The following is a 17,663-nucleotide window of genomic DNA, read 5'->3' as shown; positions in this document are numbered from 1 at the left end:
TAAATAAGAGGTTTAAAAGGTTGTATTGTTAGAAAAATGAATCACTAAATATCATCTCAACAGGTTTTATCAAAATTATTATTATTTTTTTTTAAAAGAGCTATTCAGATTATTTACATCAATAAATTATTATTAAACCCAATCGCAGAATTTATTTGCTTTTCAATGGAAAATCAATGAGAATCTGTCCCAAAAAGTTTTGCCTAAATCTATTTTGAAAGTAGGTGTTTAGTCAATCCTAAAAATGTGTTATTCACTACCTTTCAGCAGAGGGCAGTGTAGACATTTCTTTAAATTTCCTTTCTCAACATGTTCATTCCATTGCCATAACAGCTGACATGTTTCACATAACAAGCAGAAACAAAGACACATTTGTTCTATTTATCACACAGCTTTTTTAAATTTCTCACATTTGTTTCAAAGAAACTATCACGCTGGCTTATAACAGTACAGTCATGTGCCTTTTCACTGGACAACACAAGACTGCACAGACAGGAAGTGACATGCCTTACTGCAAAAGCACAGAGATTAAAATCTGCGCCTCACTATCAACAGAACAAGCATAATGACTTCCACAGAGAACACTGGGTGTGTTGTGTGCTGGTTAACAGCAATTATTCCCTGCATGTCAACTGATATTAATAGGTGTTTAATACGTTTATTGCTAAGTGTTGCAGTACAACGCTACACAATAAAACACATTTCACATAAAGAGTTGATTTCTTTATTTTAAAAACATACAAACATTTCCATTTTCTCACTAATGTGAACATTTACATTCATCTTTCACTGAAAATGTTCAGCTTTTGCTCAAAACACTTTCATGTATATTTTAGATTTTTACTTGTAGATATTCTTACAGAAATTAAATGTAAGCAGTATTCTGATTTTGTACACTGTAATCCCATTATTGGGCAGATAATAGGCAGAGGAAATGCACTTCAAAAGAAGCATTCATCATGGAACACACTATAACACTTATCTTTATTGTGAGTTAATGTTTTACACTGAGAGAGAAAATGCATCTTATTTAAGCTTATATATTAAACAAATTAGGAACTCACATAACCAACAGTAATACAGTTTGTTTTTGTTCGCCTGTCTTGGGAATCTTCAGATCTTCAATCCTGTGATTACACTTCAGTAGTGAGGAGGTGTCCAGAGTCAAATTGAGCTTCCAGTCCACAGAAAATTGAAGGTCCTTCTGTTGACTTCTTTTTTTATTCCTAATTCACCATTTTTCTTTATAGCTGTCATAAATTTTTCAGTTCATCACAAAACTTAAACTCCTAACCCCCGTCAGTGTCACTCTGATTACCTTTGCCTGGAGGTGTGTGATAAGCTCACCTGTCCCCAGCACTTTTCTTTGACTCCAGCTCTTCCATTTGTTTCTGTCTTCTTTCTAACACTTCTAAAAGTTTGGCATCAGTGCGAGCTCGCTCCTGCTCCCGAATTTCTGCCAGGTCTTCAAAGAACAAATGCCTTCAGAAAAAAGGTGAGGATTAGTCCAAAGCAGTTTCTTAATTCTGGTCCTGGATGCAACATGCCCTTTACATTTCCCAGTTGTAATATACCAACTGCTTGTTAATTTACTGATGGACAGTGGTGTCCAAAGTACACAAATCACATACTCTAGTTAAAGTACAGGTACCCAAAGTAAAAGTAAAAGTCCTAATTTTCTCTGCTTGAGTAAAAGTACACAAGTATTTGCCTTTAAATGTTCTTAAATGTTAAAAGGAACCGTATGATGATCTATTATGGCTCTATTGTACTGTTACTGTTTGTCTAACAATTGGTATCTGCAGGTATTGGCAAATACAATGTAAGACTTTTTAATACCACTAAGAAACAACATCTAAACCACTTTTGTACCAAATGATTAAAGCACACTACACCTTCAATTTCAATCAAACATAAACTAACAGGTTTACAAAATGAAAATAAGAGATATCCAACTGATTTTTTGTTAAATTTACACTATGCCTACAGTACTCTCAAATTAGAAACATTTTAAGACCAATTAGCAAAATAAATTGAAAAACCTTTCAATTTCAATTTCAGTTTTAAGGATCTACAAATACCCTGTAACAAGGCTCTAATGTAAAAGACCCTACTGTCACTTTTGGTTCACCCATCGTTTATCAGAAAGTCTGTCACTGATGTCTATTAAATTATTACAATTATTTTATGAAAAGGATGATACATAAAAGTACTTTAGTACAGCAATTAATTAAATTTATTTTGTTACCATCACTAGTTGCAGAAGGGAATCAAGCAATAAATTTGCAGGGCAAGGCCAAGTTTAAGAAACACTGGTCCAAAGGTTGCAGAAACAACAATTTGGTAGTTATGGGTCACACATGGTTCAATAACATAATATAACAATAACTGAAGAGGCATGGCTCTTCTAAAAGCAAAAAAAAATCCAGCTCAATGTTCTTTTCTGTGTGACCAACTGGTTTTGAGTTCGTTTTTAAATGTTATAATATAAATACACTTTACCATACCTTTAAATAAGACATATAGGTATTGGAATTGTAAGAGCTACTTTACAGAATTGCATACTAATTGTTTATGTTAGAAGTAACCGCAATGAAGAACTATGTAGAATGTGTAGTTCTCTATAAATTTAAAATAATGTTTAAAAACAGGATGGTGAACACATATATTTAACTGATGAATGAACTGTTTATAGAGCTTTGGAAAAAATATATGAGAATAACCACTTCAAAATTATGAGTTTCTTTGATTTTACCAAACGGAACACCTCTGGAATATAATCAAGGGGAAGATGGATGATCCCAAGCCATCAAACCAAGCTCTAGGAGTGGAATAAAGTTATCCAAAGCAGTGTGTAAGACTGGTGGAGGAGAACATGCCAAGATGAAAACTGAGATTAAAAACCAGGGTTATTCCACCAAATATTGATTTATGAACTCTTTAATCTTTATGAATATAAACTTTGCATTATTTGAGGTCTGAAAGCTCTGCATCTTTTTTGATATTTCATCAATTTCTCATTTTCTGTAAATAAATGCTCTAAATTACAATATTTTTATTTGGAATTTGGGAGAAATGTCCGTAGTTTATAGAATAAAACAACAATGTTCATTTAATTCAAAATGTACTCAAACATAGTCTAAAGCCTATTCCTATACAGTCTGTATTGATTTGTTTAAATGCAAGTTATTTTTCTTTATTTTCTATTTTAACCCTTATGTATGTGTGTATATGTTTTGCACAACCAAAATAAACTAAACTAAGCTAAACTAACAACTAAACTACATGCATTTAGTATTTTGGTAGATTTATAATGATAATAATAACAACAACAACTTCAGAAAAGGAATATAATAATAATAAATACAGAAGGACTACAAATTGATTAACTACATGATTTACAGATGTTTATAATACATTTCTGAGAACAGTAATAGACAGTGTGAGGTATAATAATAATACAGATAATACAGGTGTGGCTGCATGACTTTAACATTTAAGCTATTTATTTAACTTACCTGTTATAGAACGCTGTTGCAAGTCCTGTGAGTAAAGCGCCGAACAGCAGCGGCTTGGCCAGACGCTTTTTTGCTGATAAAGTGTACTGCTTCATGCTGGAATATAAAGCTGGAATATCCATAAAGAGAAAAGAGAGAGAAAACAGTGAATAAAGCTGTTAAATAATAAACTGTATTTTCTGCATAGACTCAGAGCTCTGACCTCCAGACATGCACCAAAACACGTAACGTTAGCTACACGCCCCCACTTCCTCCGGCCAGCAGTTTATAAAGCGTGATTCTCAAATATCTACTTGGATTTTTCATTTACTGCCACTTTAATATACATTTAAAAATTATAATAAAAGTACAATAACCCAAATTAATCGTTGTAGCCTCGAGTGAAACGTAAAAGTAGGTTTCAAAATATTTACGACAAAGTCAATGTTTGAGAGGAACTACAAAACATTGCTGAATTATCCAGGGGGAAGATCCAGAGAGGTGAACCCCGGCTCAGTCTCAAATGGCGCAGTGATCCCTATCTAGTGCACCTATCTAGAAACGTTTAAATGAGAAAGCCATTCAATACACTCTCAGATAGTGCACTAGAGAACCAGTCGCGTCCTATTTGGGACTGAAGCAAAGAAACATGGCGTGTTACTTGTGACTGCTAGCTTGGTTGACTAGCCAGCTAATATTTAGCAATCTGTATTAAATCACAATGATATAGTTATCTAGAGACATCATATTTAACTACATCCACCCAGCAAGTCCTCCGCTAAGTAGCTAAGCTAGTTAACTAGAGTTTTTAAGCGTGTTTTCTTTTTCTAAAGTAGCCTAGTAGTAGTGAATTTGCTTGCAATCTAATGTTTATTAGGTAAGTGTCATGTTTTTTTTTTTTTTGCCTTTTACCCTACTAAGGTCCCTTAATGTTAAATAATTAGCAATATCTTCATTTCAAAGTAATTAAATGAAGCAATGTTTTGTTAAATGGGGTTATATAATAATAATAATAATTATTATTATTATTATTTATGTACATATTTATATTATATATTGTTGTAGAAAAGAAAATGTGAGGTGGGCTACCCCCACCTCTCGTCCAGGGTACAACTCCCTGCGTGTTCGTTTGATAGAGAGAGTCAGACAGTGGAGTGAAGTTGAAAGCAAACCAAGTATTTATTACAAACTGAATATTCAGGAGAACTAACACATGAAAGACCGTCTAACAGCCACCCAGCATAAGTTCTGACCCCCCTCCTGATCTGACTCCACGTTTATACCCCAAAATGACGTAAGCCTGTTGATGAGGCGTTACTAACGATTAGCTCATGTTAATATGCATAATTTCACGTGTTAGTACTCAAGTTTCACGTGTCTGACCGGACCACTAATGTTTGACCTTGACTGTATTCTTCCATCCTGGCACTATCTGTGTGTGTGCGTCACCCCCCGCTTTGAAGTAGAGGTTTTTTAGGGAGGCACTCACTCATCCAAAGGCTGCTTTGATCTAATAGCCTTTTTTGTAGCAATTTAGCCCCGTACCAGCCGAATTAATGACCGTTAGTTAGGGTCCTGCAGTAAACAAAATACTTCAAGCCTGAGCTACATCTCATATGTTATATGTTAATGTGGGTTAATCTGTCATATAATAGAGTCTGTGTTAGTCACATGCCTGATCAAACAATGTTTTACTATATATGTAAAGAATATACTGTGATTATTGGATAATCTTTTATATAAATGCGTGTAAAATACACTGTGAGTAAAAATGATCAAATATAATGTGAGTATTGGTTAATGCATATAAAATACAAGGTTTCACACGATGATTATGTAATTTTAGATACTAAGATAAGTAATCATGATTGTGAGATATGTGTCAATACATTCAAGGTAAAACAGGGTTTCTTCGTAAGATTTCCCACAATTCCCCCTTTCGACGTATCAAACAGATACGTCGACAAACCGTAATTCCTCCAATCATGTATTTACATATGTTCAACCCTTGATCAACATGTGAGTGAACATTTTACTAACGGTGGGAGCGAAAACCTGTTCTGGCAGCCTTCCAACCAATTTTTGACAGGAAAAATTCTCCCACGGTCCCTCTGCCACCAGGCGACCAACAATTCGAACTCTATCAAAGGAGGAAGTGACATCATTGCAATAAAGTCATCCCCAAGACTGGTTGGTTTCCAGCATTTCCTCCAGCTCTTCCTCACACTCCAGTATAGGTCGGTTTATCTGTAGCTCTAACTTTGATCCATCCCACAGGGTCATTACCACTTACATCCACCCGGACCCCTATGAAAAATGATTTTTCCCCATTAGGATCAGATTGCCACTCTAATGCAATGGTTATCAGATTATTTATCGGACCATTATCCCTTTGTATGTTAATACTATTCCAGTTCTCCCGCTCACGAGTCGCCCAGCGTTCGCTTGGATCCCAATTAACATGCATTGACCTAATTACGGTTTCCCACTTGTTACAAGGTCTGGCCTTGTAAGCTGTTTGGTCGGTGTTATGAGTGATTCTCATGAAGCTGCAGGGAACATGTCCATGACAATTTTTTTTTAAATCAGTACTTAATTCACAAAAACTCCGATATTGTGTGTAAAGCAAATAGGTAGTACTGTATGGATCAATTGTTCATATAAAATTATTTTTATATAAATTAAATAAAAAATATATGGAAATTCACATTACCGTTATGTGTCCGTACCCCTTCTTTCTAATTTTAAGTTAAACCATATTAAAAGTACTAAGCATATCGAATCAATAAAATAGATTAAAGTCATTTAAAATATCACCATTTATACATAATATAAATATTTTTGGTGTTGAACAAAAAATGTACTTGATTTTAAACAAAATAACGGTGTCCGAACAATTTTTCTCATTACCGTTTCATGATTTTACCCCCTTAAAAAAATTACACTGTGCCTTGAAATTGATCAGCTATCCCATGATGCATCACGTCAGAGACAAGCTTCAAAATGGAGATAAGATCAGTTGGTCACTATTCTCTCCCTTTGAGAAATCTGTGTTAATATTACTAAAACTGTCCTCAATTACACTGTGTATTATCATTACCGTTATGGTTTAATACTCATTACTTTTAAAAATATAAAAATAAATTATTTCATGAATATTATCACAATATAAGGCTTTTACAGCTGGCAAAGTTATAGGTTGTTAGCATATTAGCATTTTAAGTTATGTGTGAAATTAGCCAAGAGCATCTCATTACCATTTAATTGTGTTCTCATTACCGTTATGGATCTAAAATGTTAATTTCTCAAAAGTTTCACATCTTATCATAACTTTTCTTCATTTTACTATAGTATACCCCTCACCTGTTGTCCCCATGAGTTTTTGATCAAACATATTCTAAAATAATTTTCATTAATTAAAAAATTAAAAGATATTTTACAAATGTTGTATCGGTAATGAGAGTTGCTTAACTATAAATAAATAAATAAAAAGATCAAAGTAAGTGTCAAGGACTGTGCTGTTAAGTTGATGGGATTTTGTTGTGGAACTATTAATCAAAAATTAATCATCAAAAAATGTTTTGAACCGGTTGATCTAGCTTCGTCATTTACTGTAACGGTAATGAGAATTATTCTGGATCATATAAGATTCAAATGATAATAAAATTCTATTTTAGCTTCTCAACTTGAAAAAAAAATAATGTTGCAATGAGGTGAAAAACTTTCTTATGTTAATGTGAAGGTCTTCGTGAGAATCACCCTTATGGTTACACTTAAGATTATCATCACGGGACCAACACAAGTACACCGCTTCCCCCTTGGACCCCTGCTTACCACAAGTAACCACGTCGCATAAGTTCACTGTCCATATGGTCATCTCACCCCAATAATAGTCTAATTCTATACCTCCCCAGCGCCTGATGCATTTTGAGTTAGGCTGTTTGATGGTTGATCGTTTGGTTCTATTAAGCCGTGTGGGCTGGTCTGTAGTCGTTGCGTTTGTCGGGTGTACGGTTGCTGATGTGTTTACAATTGTTCCCTCTACCGTTGTTAGTTGTTCTTGTTTTGAGACAATGGTCAGTGTTATTATCATTATACCCATGAGGGCAACTGTTATTATTATCTGGAGCCATATTGGAATAACCAGAGGAAATGCTGGTTCGTTATAGTGTCCGTACTTTGACCTGGCCCACCCCCTTTTTCCGTACCAAGCAAGCCATTATTAAACCATAAATGTGTTTTCCCTCTAAGTTTCCCAGTATTTAGTAAACTTATTATCTATAGCTCTATATGTGTAAGTGTTAAGGTTACAGAGTGTATATATTTTTTTTTACAATTTCGTTTTTTCAAGAGTCTTTCGGCCACCTGTAAAGGAAAGCAATGTTCAGTACAACCTGTAAAGAAAAAATAATGTGTTCCCCCCCTACTTTAGCAAATCACAGTTTATAACCCTATATGTGTAAATGTTAAAGTTGCAATGCGTGTTGTTCGTTTCTTCTTTCTTCTTGTTTCACGGTTCTGAAGGTAGACTACCTCAGCCCCACGTACGAAGAGCTTTATTCTTGCTCTTGATGTCTGCAATATCAGTGAATGAAAAGTATGAGCTGGTGTGTGATAAGACTATGTGTGTTTTTAATGAGATGTGTTAAGAGTCTCTGTATGTAGTGTACTTTGACGCAATCGAAACGTTGTTGAATGAGTCACTCCCTCAATTCCTCTCCTCGGTCACAGCCAGGCTTTCTGCTGCTGCTGCTGTGCTCTTGAGAAATCTTTTCTCTGCTGTGGCCAGGCCAGGCCCGTGCTGCGGGGGCTCTGCTACCCCTCCTTCCTGCTGCGGGCCTCCATCTGAGTCAGACGATTCAGCTGTTGTTTTCACCTCTCCTTCTGGCTCTGTGAGCGATCTCTGTTGCTGCACAGCTGTAGAACCCTCGCCAGATCAGTTGATCTGCGTACGTTGTTCTCTCAGTCACCTGGAAAGGCCCAATCCAGCCATGCTCATTCCCCTTTCGTGCGTAATGGCGGAGGAACCCTCACTCTGTGTCTGGACTGGTCCACCTTTGCACCATGTTCTCCTTCTCCCCCTGTGTAAACAGATCTGAAACGAGACTTTTGTATTCGTTATAATCATGTTTAAGGTTCTCTATTCATTTTGGAAGTCTTTTAAGGGGTCCTCCGTGTCTCCTTCCTGCAAGTTAAAATACATGGTTAAAATACATTTATCAGACTTGACTTGAGCTCTAATTTCCCCTTGGAAGTTAATTATTTCATATTTAAATTTTGTCTGTGCACAGATTTAAGCCCAATTTTGTTTTCTTACCTTCTTCAGTTGTCTTTCAGTTATATTCAATCATGATCTTTACTGTCAAATGTGCGTTCAATCCCTAATATTTAGTCATTTTCAATTGTAAATTGCAACATTTAATTATCATCACCATTAATTACTTGCTTTTACCTTCATTTTGTTCACATCCCTTTCCCTTTTAGTGTAACTGCTTCCCTGTGGCTCTGTTATATCCAAATTAGATCTTACAAACACTACTAATGTTCACCACCCAGTTTACCACTAGACACACACTATTTCTCGTGCATGCACACATGCTCATGCGCACACACACAAACTCAAACACTTCCACTCTCACAAACACACCTCAACTCTGCAGTATCATCGTACAGACCATATTTTACTGCTTCACAGCCCAAAGCTGCTGCTTTAAACGCACCTGCTGTTAAACCTCCCACTGAAAGCTTCCTGTAGATCTTCTCATATTGTATTGGTAATACTTTATAGATAATAAATAAGGAACAAACACTTGGAAATACATCTAAATCATGTTTTTTATATAGATCGTAATGATCAGCTGCTCTATTTTCCCCTCCATATCCACACTGACTGATAGAATATCAGGGCCCAAAGTTTTAAATTCTGCACAAACTACACATAATGTGGCTTCTGTCTCAGGAATGGTTCCATATTGATGTACTGGGCTTTCTTGGGTTACTTTTGCTTGGACTTTAGAATCACCGCTTGTGGCTATATTATTTTACCTGCCACTTTAATTTTCTGCGGTGTGCTATTTTACTAAGAAATTATGTTTCTGACTTTTTCAATTCCCAAGATTTTATAAAGACTTGATTTCTATATTTAGTTGATTTTATTTAGTGCTTTAAGAATTGGGATAAGTGGAACATGATTATTTTTCTCTGTATCAATCGTTCCATTACAAACAATAATATTATCAATATTAATAAACACAGATGTTATGCTTTGCTTTGTCCACGTTATTTTAGCAAATAAAATCCAAACAATGCTTTTCATTTACTGATCAATATGTTCAATATGTATTTATGCATATACAATGCCAAGCAGATTGCTTTTCACAATTATCAACAATACATCTATTTCCTTAAACAATTTATCAAACCTCACACATTGTTTTTCTTGTTCAAAAAATGGCTTTACATGTTGAATAGTGAAAGTTAATTTTGTGTCTACATTTCATATTTTAAAGTTAGGATTGAGTTTGTCTTAAAAGCTAAAACTTTTACAATATTGCTGAAAGTAATTGCTCATCCGCATAGTGGTTGTTTTAAAACCATACTTTAAAAAGATAAACAAGCTAAAAGTTTAAAAAAAAAAAAAAATGCTCTACGTCTATAAAATAATGATTGGTCAAAAATTTTTAGTAATAGTGGTGAGGGATGAAAAAGGTTAATAGGTTTAAAAAAGATAAAAAGTATAAAATAATTATTGGGCAAATAATGGTGGTAATAATGATCATCTATTTACCTCTCCCCCTTTTTTCTGAAACAGAATTTATGTTTCAGAGAATTTAACGCAAAATTGCTTCACCCTCTGTTGTCTTTCCCCTGTCCACTGGGCTGGTCTACCCTGCACAAGCCTCCACTGACACACACCCCATCACTCCATTCATCCACTCACTCTCCCCCTGGGCTGCGCTTCCCTTCCACGATGTTTTCTCCGTTTTCTGTTAAAATGCATGTGGTGGTCAGATCGAGACTGTGCCTGCCTTAGGTTGTCCCGTTGTATTACGTTGGGATCTTACCCGTCTTTGGCTAACCAGCCTAGCCCACTGAACCACACACAGCGTAGCAGCACAGTTTTATCAACATTCAGTGCCGTAGTGTTCCTGCAGGGCACAGCTAGGGAACACAAACCCAGGTATGTCATATTGTCAGAAACTCACACTCTGATGTCGACCGTAAAAGCCTGTGCAAGGCCCCAAGTACCCATGGTTTATCATTTGTTATTATTGTATACATATTTTATTTATTACCATCATTATCACCTTTTCTCCCCCACTTAATTTAGCTTAAATTATTTGCTTTTATGCCACTGCTCTGAAATAGACCCAAAAGAGTGCATGTCAATGAATAATTATTTAGATTTGGCATCTGTACCTTAAAGGTGTACCACAAGGTTAAATTTTTGTCCAGGTTTATTTAATATATATATACATAAATTATAGTGCTGGCTCTGCTTCTCAGATTGCAAACTTTACCATTATGCAGATGAAACAATTTTATAGTGCTTAGCCGATATTGTTCATGCTCCAGCCAGAAAATTATGCATTTGTTTTATAGGTGGCATTGTATAAGCATGAAAACTAAATTTATGCTGTTTTCCAGATCTCGTTTTAGTCTAATTTAATACTATACAGAAAGAAAGTAAAGCATATTGAACGCAAAATAGAAAGCTCATTTTTTCAATACATGTGATTATGTCTCCTTATCAGAAAAATACCAAATTCCCTGTAGCTTGAAATAGATGCAACACTGCGTTTCCTTAAAAAATAATAATAATAATAATAAAAATAAGGTCTTTCCTCACTGGTTTCTGAAATCTACTATCGCTCTTAAGATAATCAAAATATTAGCATAGACGGATATACATGAGATCATAGAGAAATTAGATATTACATCTGTCTGATAGGTGATGCTAGGACTGAACTGAGATCAGTCTGAATAAGAAACGAATATTAAGATAATTAACTAAATCACCTGATAGAAAAAGCTGTGTTTGGAATGGCTCGCTCATTAATTCATTCACTATTAACTATGTAGCATTTTCTATTCATTGAACTGGTTATTTAAGAATCAAACAAGAAACCATATTTATTGGTCCTGCTCTGAGGACATCTTACACAGCAGTACTGCATGGCATAGTATATTTTGGAATTTCTAGCATACATCTTCTGTACAATATTATTATAATATAATGTAATTAATAGTGAACTATATGGGGAAAAATATACTGCTGAGTTTCGACAAAGCATTGTAAAAATTTCCAATCCAAATTGCTTAGTATTTCTGCAATAGGAAACGATTCCGAAACAGCCACACACAGTCATTTTTTCATTATTAGCTTTGCTTATAGAATATAGAGTTAGACATATGTCCCTGTTGGGTTAGCGCCCCCAAGATATAGTCCAATACCCAAAATTAAGCTAATTATTTTCCTCAATTCTGTCTCCATAATCCCTGTATTAAACTCTCTAAATTCTCTAATTATTTATCCAGTCACACACCTCTCTGACATTATTCAACAACTTAATTATTTATATTAACACTTCCCCAACCTTGCTTACATTAAAGTACACTGTACTCATGATTGGGTATTCACATTTTCACATGTATTTTTGGAACTGTCTTATAACGTATGCATATATTATATTATATTATATTATATTATATTTCTATTTCACATTAGTCACTGTCATAATAGATGTCATTGCACTTTACTCTGTTAATTATTTAATTATTTATGACCATTAGTAATATCTACTGCACTGCTCCGTTTACAGATAGATCTTTACCTTGTATAGTTAGGTTTTGTATATCCTTATATTTTCTTATATATATATATCTATTTCTATCCATACAAAACCCTTTTCCCCCTGTTCACCTCTGTCCCCCATCTCACAAGTGCTAATTCACAAATAGCCAACCTCTCAGTCTAAAGCCAATAGGCTGGACCAACTCCACCTACTTCACCGTGGACTCCTCCCCTGCAGTGGGACTCATCCATTCCTATTTCGTTTACACACAAGAGTTCGTACACTCAACCAATCACATCGCTCGCAGGAACCCTGCGCACACACATTTCAGTAGCACTCACTCTGTTTCACACACACTCTAACGCATACGCACACACTTATGTTGCATTCAGTCTGTCTCGCACACACTGTAACGCATACGCACACACTTTTTTCAGTCTCACAGTTCCACACACAAGTCTAACACATACGCACACACATTTCAGCAGCGCTCACTCTCTCGCACACACTCTTTGATTCGCTGCCGCACACACATTTTATCTCTCCGCCACACAAGGCTGTGTTTCTCTCCGGAAAACTGGACACGCACACTTTCACGCTCACAGGTGCACCTCCACAGTATCATGCAATAACTATTAATTTAATAACTTGTAAAAGTTCGTAGTAGGCACAGCGTCTACTAATTATTTACGAAATGTCTTGAGCAGGAACAACATCTGCTTATATTATTATTATTAGTATTATATATTTTTATTTATTCATTTATTTACTTTTTATGATTTTGTTTTTTATTTGTTTTTGTTATTTCTTCCAGCCGAATAAAAATAGAGAAGTAGGTACACGTCTACCCGAACAGGGACAACATCTGTTCTTTTTAACCAAATTAAAATAGAGAAGTAGTGTACAGCGTCTACCCGAGCAGGGACAGCATCTGCTCTTTTTAATCGAATTAAAATAGAGAAGTAGGTACAGCGTCTACCCGAACAGGCACAGCATCTGCTCTTTTCAACCGAATTAAAATAGAGAAGTAGTGTACAGTGTCTACCCGAGCAGGGACAGCATCTGCTCTTTTTAACCGAATTAAAATAGAGAAGTAGTGTACTTCGTCTACCCGAGCAGGGACAGCATCTGCTCTTTTTAACCGAATTAAAATAGAGGTGAGTAGGAACAGCGTCTACTCTGGCTTTTTGCGAGCGGATCAATATCGAGGTGAGCCTTACACCTGGCCGTTATCCGAACTTCTCGTCAGAAGCCGGGGGGAGACGCCAGCATCCAATCCTTAACCCTTGATTAGGAACAACATCTAATCTTTTTATAAACCTTTGAGTAGGAACAGCCTCTACTCTTTAATACCCTGGAATAGGCACAACTTCTATTCTCATGTAAATAGCTTGTTATGCTGTCTGCTTCCCTCCGGACAGCAGCCAGAGCGCCGCTCCACTCAAATTTGAAATAGCCAATATGCAGAATTTGATTAAACAGGCTCTGCTTACCTGGTTTGTTAAGTTCGGCCGTGAGTGGATCAGTGCCGGATGCTGTCCTTCGTCAGACTCGTCGTCGGGTCACCAAATTGTTGTAGAAAAGAAAATGTGAGGTGGGCTACCCCCACCTCTCGTCCAGGGTACAACTCCCTGCGTGTTCGTTTGATAGAGAGAGTCAGACAGTGGAGTGAAGTTGAAAGCAAACCAAGTATTTATTACAAACTGAATATTCAGGAGAACTAACACATGAAAGACCGTCTAACAGCCACCCAGCATAAGTTCTGACCCCCCTCCTGATCTGACTCCACGTTTATACCCCAAAATGACGTAAGCCTGTTGATGAGGCGTTACTAACGATTAGCTCATGTTAATATGCATAATTTCACGTGTTAGTACTCAAGTTTCACGTGTCTGACCGGACCACTAATGTTTGACCTTGACTGTATTCTTCCATCCTGGCACTATCTGTGTGTGTGCGTCACCCCCCGCTTTGAAGTAGAGGTTTTTTAGGGAGGCACTCACTCATCCAAAGGCTGCTTTGATCTAATAGCCTTTTTTGTAGCAATTTAGCCCCGTACCAGCCGAATTAATGACCGTTAGTTAGGGTCCTGCAGTAAACAAAATACTTCAAGCCTGAGCTACATCTCATATGTTATATGTTAATGTGGGTTAATCTGTCATATAATAGAGTCTGTGTTAGTCACATGCCTGATCAAACAATGTTTTACTATATATGTAAAGAATATACTGTGATTATTGGATAATCTTTTATATAAATGCGTGTAAAATACACTGTGAGTAAAAATGATCAAATATAATGTGAGTATTGGTTAATGCATATAAAATACAAGGTTTCACACGATGATTATGTAATTTTAGATACTAAGATAAGTAATCATGATTGTGAGATATGTGTCAATACATTCAAGGTAAAACAGGGTTTCTTCGTAAGATTTCCCACAATATGTATACATATTTACTTTACAGGGTACTTTACAGGGTTCCTCAATTGGCCTAAATGTTTGGTTAACTTGGATAAAGCAAGGTATTTGTGAAATGTGGTGTCATTTTTCCAAAATTTAAAAATAATTACAATTTTATTAATTTACAATGTTGTACTTCTGTGGTCGTACAATAATATCTGCATGGAATTAATGTTGTAATCATATGTAATATATAATGTGAAGCAACATTGTAATACACCTTATTTATTTATTTATAATTTCTTTAAATTTCATTAAAATCCGAATCGGCTTCCTGCTATTCAAGTTTGAATAGTATGCATTATCCATCATGCAGTTTTAATCCTGTGCATATATTTTGATCATTATGTAATTAGGATTTTTTTTTTTTTGCAACACTTAATCACTCGTGTTTTTTTTTTTTCAGATTTTGTCAGGCATGGATCGATTCTGTGCATCAGAAAGGTTTGAATATCTGCAGGGGCTGGTGACTGAGTTTCAGGATACGGATAGTGAAGGTATTTCCTGTATACATAATATCACTTTTATTATTTTATGCAAAATCATCATCTTTCTAAGGTTTATAGATTTCTTTGTGTTTGCTGAATGTTTAAAAGAGTTGTAATTATACTAAATCATTTTTTTTTTGCAGTGGCATATTCTTCAACTTCAGAATTTTTTTTTATATCGGCAAAAATATTGTTATCACACAAATGCCCTAAAATATTATATGTTATTTTAGGGCCATGTCTCCCACCCCTACATATAATTACATTTATTGTAAATATATAGGTTTAGTTATGGTTAAGTGATGTTCATGTAACTATTTTGATTAATCAACTTAATTTCTTTTCTTTAATCTCTCTAGAAGCTAAAGAGCAAGTTCTGGCCAATTTGGCCAACTTTGCTTATGATCCTCGTAACATGGAAGCCTTGAGGATGCTGCAAGTGACTGAGCTCTTTTTGGACATGCTGACAGAAGAAAATGAGAACTTTGTGGAGTTTGGAATTGGTTAGTTTGTATCTAAATGCAACTGTAAATGTTCATCAGAATATGGCTAGCATAGTAAAATCATCATAGACAGAGATACATAAGAAACATTACATTACTAAATACAATACAGTAAAAAAAAAAGTGTTAAACAAAGTACCACATTTAGCTTTGAGGACAGATCTGCACACTCTTGGTATTTTAATCTCATTGTCTTTATGAGGTAAAGTCACCTGGAATAGTTTTTACATTACATTACATTTGGCAGACGCTTTTGTCCAAAGCGACTTACAATATTCAAGTACAAAAGTAATAGAAGTTTAAAGGTAAAAACATCTTTAGACAGGGCTTAAAGGAGGTCGAAGGGAAATAATGGGATAGAGGAGTGAAGGATGGGAAGAGGAAAATGAGGTTAGAAGTAGTTAGTGTGTTAGAGGTGTTAAGAGCATCTTGAAGGAGTTTCTGGAGGTGCTGAACAATAGGTGCTGCTTTTCCCTTAAGCTGTGAAGCTCCATCTTATCCCAAATCACCATCTCAGTTGATCAGGTTTAGATCAGGGGATTGTGGATTACTACATAATTTCATATATGTACCTTCAATTGTTTGTGTTTAATATTAATCTACAGTGTAGAAAAACAATAAAGAAATAAAAGAAACACTGAATAAGAAGCTGTGTCCAAACTTGACTGGTACTGTGTATTCTCTGCCTGACATTAAAATTATTTTTTCCCTTCAGGTGGCCTGTGTAACATCAGCATGGACCAAGAATGTCGTGACCAGATTTTGGAGAGTGAAGGAATTCCGCTGGTGGTTGGATGCTTGTCCAGCCTCAGAGACGAGACCGTTCTCTCTGCCATCACAACACTAATGAACCTTTCCACAGCAGCGTCCCACTCCAAAATCACAGACAGTGCGGTGGTCCAGTGCATGCTGCGCTTCTCACTTACACAGAACCCTCGCCTCAGCAACCTGGCCACGGTCTTCCTGCAGGACTACTGCTCACAGGAACAGGTGAACAGAGCCAGAGAACTGATGGAAGGACACAGCCAGTCAGCAGTCGGAATTCCACTGCCAAAAAACTAGCAAACCATTCCGTGCTTGTTAGATCTTTGGAGATGGTCATGAATGGTTCTGGTGCTGGGACTGTGATGTTTGAGTTTCCTTTTTTTATATTTATAAATGTCTTCTGTGTATTTTGTCCCACATTAGCATTTCTTAACTTCTTTTCTCCTTGATCACAGCATGGCACACATTACTTTTGCCTTTTATCACACACACCACCTTTTTATATCTGAAATGACTTAACATAATTGAATTTAAGGAAAAAAAAATCACAGTGTGATGCAGTGATGCAGATTGTAAGAGCAGAGTAGTAACTCCTCCAGTTACAACAAAAATAGAACAAATAGTTTTTTAGGGCAAAGTTAATCAGGTTCAGTCCCTTCCAAACCAGTCCCAGGTGATCGTTGATTTGGGTCAGGTGTGTTTGAACAGGGGTGATGCCAATCTGTGCTGGACTTGGGCCATCTAGGACCAAAGTTGAAAGACCTGTTGTAGCAAATACACTCTAGGCCTGATAATATTGATATGTTTCCAGTTGTGATAAGAAAAGAAAGTGCAGGTCTAGTGAAAAAAAGGTGCTTGAACTTGGGTGAATCTAACTAGTGCCAGTCATCAAGGTTTCCAGTCATCCACATGGTTTGTTTAGGGGTTTTGGAAGTAATATTTAAGGGGTAAGGTGAATGAGGCTGTTCTGCTGAACTAAATTTGAAAAAAACAGTTGTGAATGACTATCACTGACATTCCAGAGGCTAAGTGCAATGGAAACAATGGGCAGTATGATCGGTATTATAAGAGGGTTGTTTATCTGTAAGTAAGCCTTTTGGCTGGAATCACTGTGAGAGGTCGTGTTGCTGACAAACTTAAAGCCTATACCT

General features: G+C 36.0%; 1 protein-coding gene and 1 long non-coding RNA gene across 3 annotated transcripts; one reads left to right on the top strand and one right to left on the bottom strand.

The window, feature by feature from the left end:
• Positions 1 to 708: 708 nt before the first annotated feature.
• On the bottom strand, positions 709 to 3,857 carry LOC111192361 (uncharacterized). Its single transcript, XR_002649863.2, has 3 exons — positions 3,721 to 3,857; positions 3,519 to 3,627; positions 709 to 1,482 (listed from the first exon to the last, which is right to left on the bottom strand). It is a non-coding gene; the product is annotated as an uncharacterized LOC111192361 (long non-coding RNA).
• A 268-nt stretch (positions 3,858 to 4,125) lies between these two features.
• On the top strand, positions 4,126 to 16,919 carry armc7 (armadillo repeat containing 7). 2 transcript variants are annotated; one of them, XM_007259339.3, is made up of 5 exons: positions 4,126 to 4,374; positions 14,761 to 14,818; positions 15,163 to 15,253; positions 15,604 to 15,747; positions 16,463 to 16,919. In XM_007259339.3, the coding sequence occupies exons 3-5, from the start codon at positions 15,175 to 15,177 to the stop codon at positions 16,807 to 16,809; spliced, it is 570 nt and encodes a 189-aa protein (XP_007259401.1). In that variant the 5' UTR covers positions 4,126 to 4,374; positions 14,761 to 14,818; positions 15,163 to 15,174; the 3' UTR covers positions 16,810 to 16,919. The 2 variants fall into 2 exon arrangements, with proteins under 2 accessions (XP_007259401.1, XP_007259400.1); XM_007259338.3 differs by lacking the exon at positions 14,761 to 14,818.
• Positions 16,920 to 17,663: the final 744 nt, after the last annotated feature.

The sequence above is a fragment of the Astyanax mexicanus genome, chromosome 15 (assembly GCF_023375975.1).
Source record: "Astyanax mexicanus isolate ESR-SI-001 chromosome 15, AstMex3_surface, whole genome shotgun sequence".
Lineage (NCBI taxonomy): Eukaryota > Metazoa > Chordata > Actinopteri > Characiformes > Acestrorhamphidae > Astyanax > Astyanax mexicanus.
This window is presented reverse-complemented; position numbering and strand designations above follow the sequence as displayed.

Coding starts and splice junctions, on each gene's coding strand:
- armc7 (XM_007259338.3), top strand. CDS start 15,175: ATGGATCGATTCTGTGCATCAGAAAGGTTTGAATATCTGCAGGGGCTG. Junction 15,254..15,603: donor TCAGGATACGGATAGTGAAG/GTATTTCCTGTA, acceptor TAATCTCTCTAG/AAGCTAAAGAGCAAGTTCTG. Junction 15,748..16,462: donor CTTTGTGGAGTTTGGAATTG/GTTAGTTTGTAT, acceptor TTTTCCCTTCAG/GTGGCCTGTGTAACATCAGC.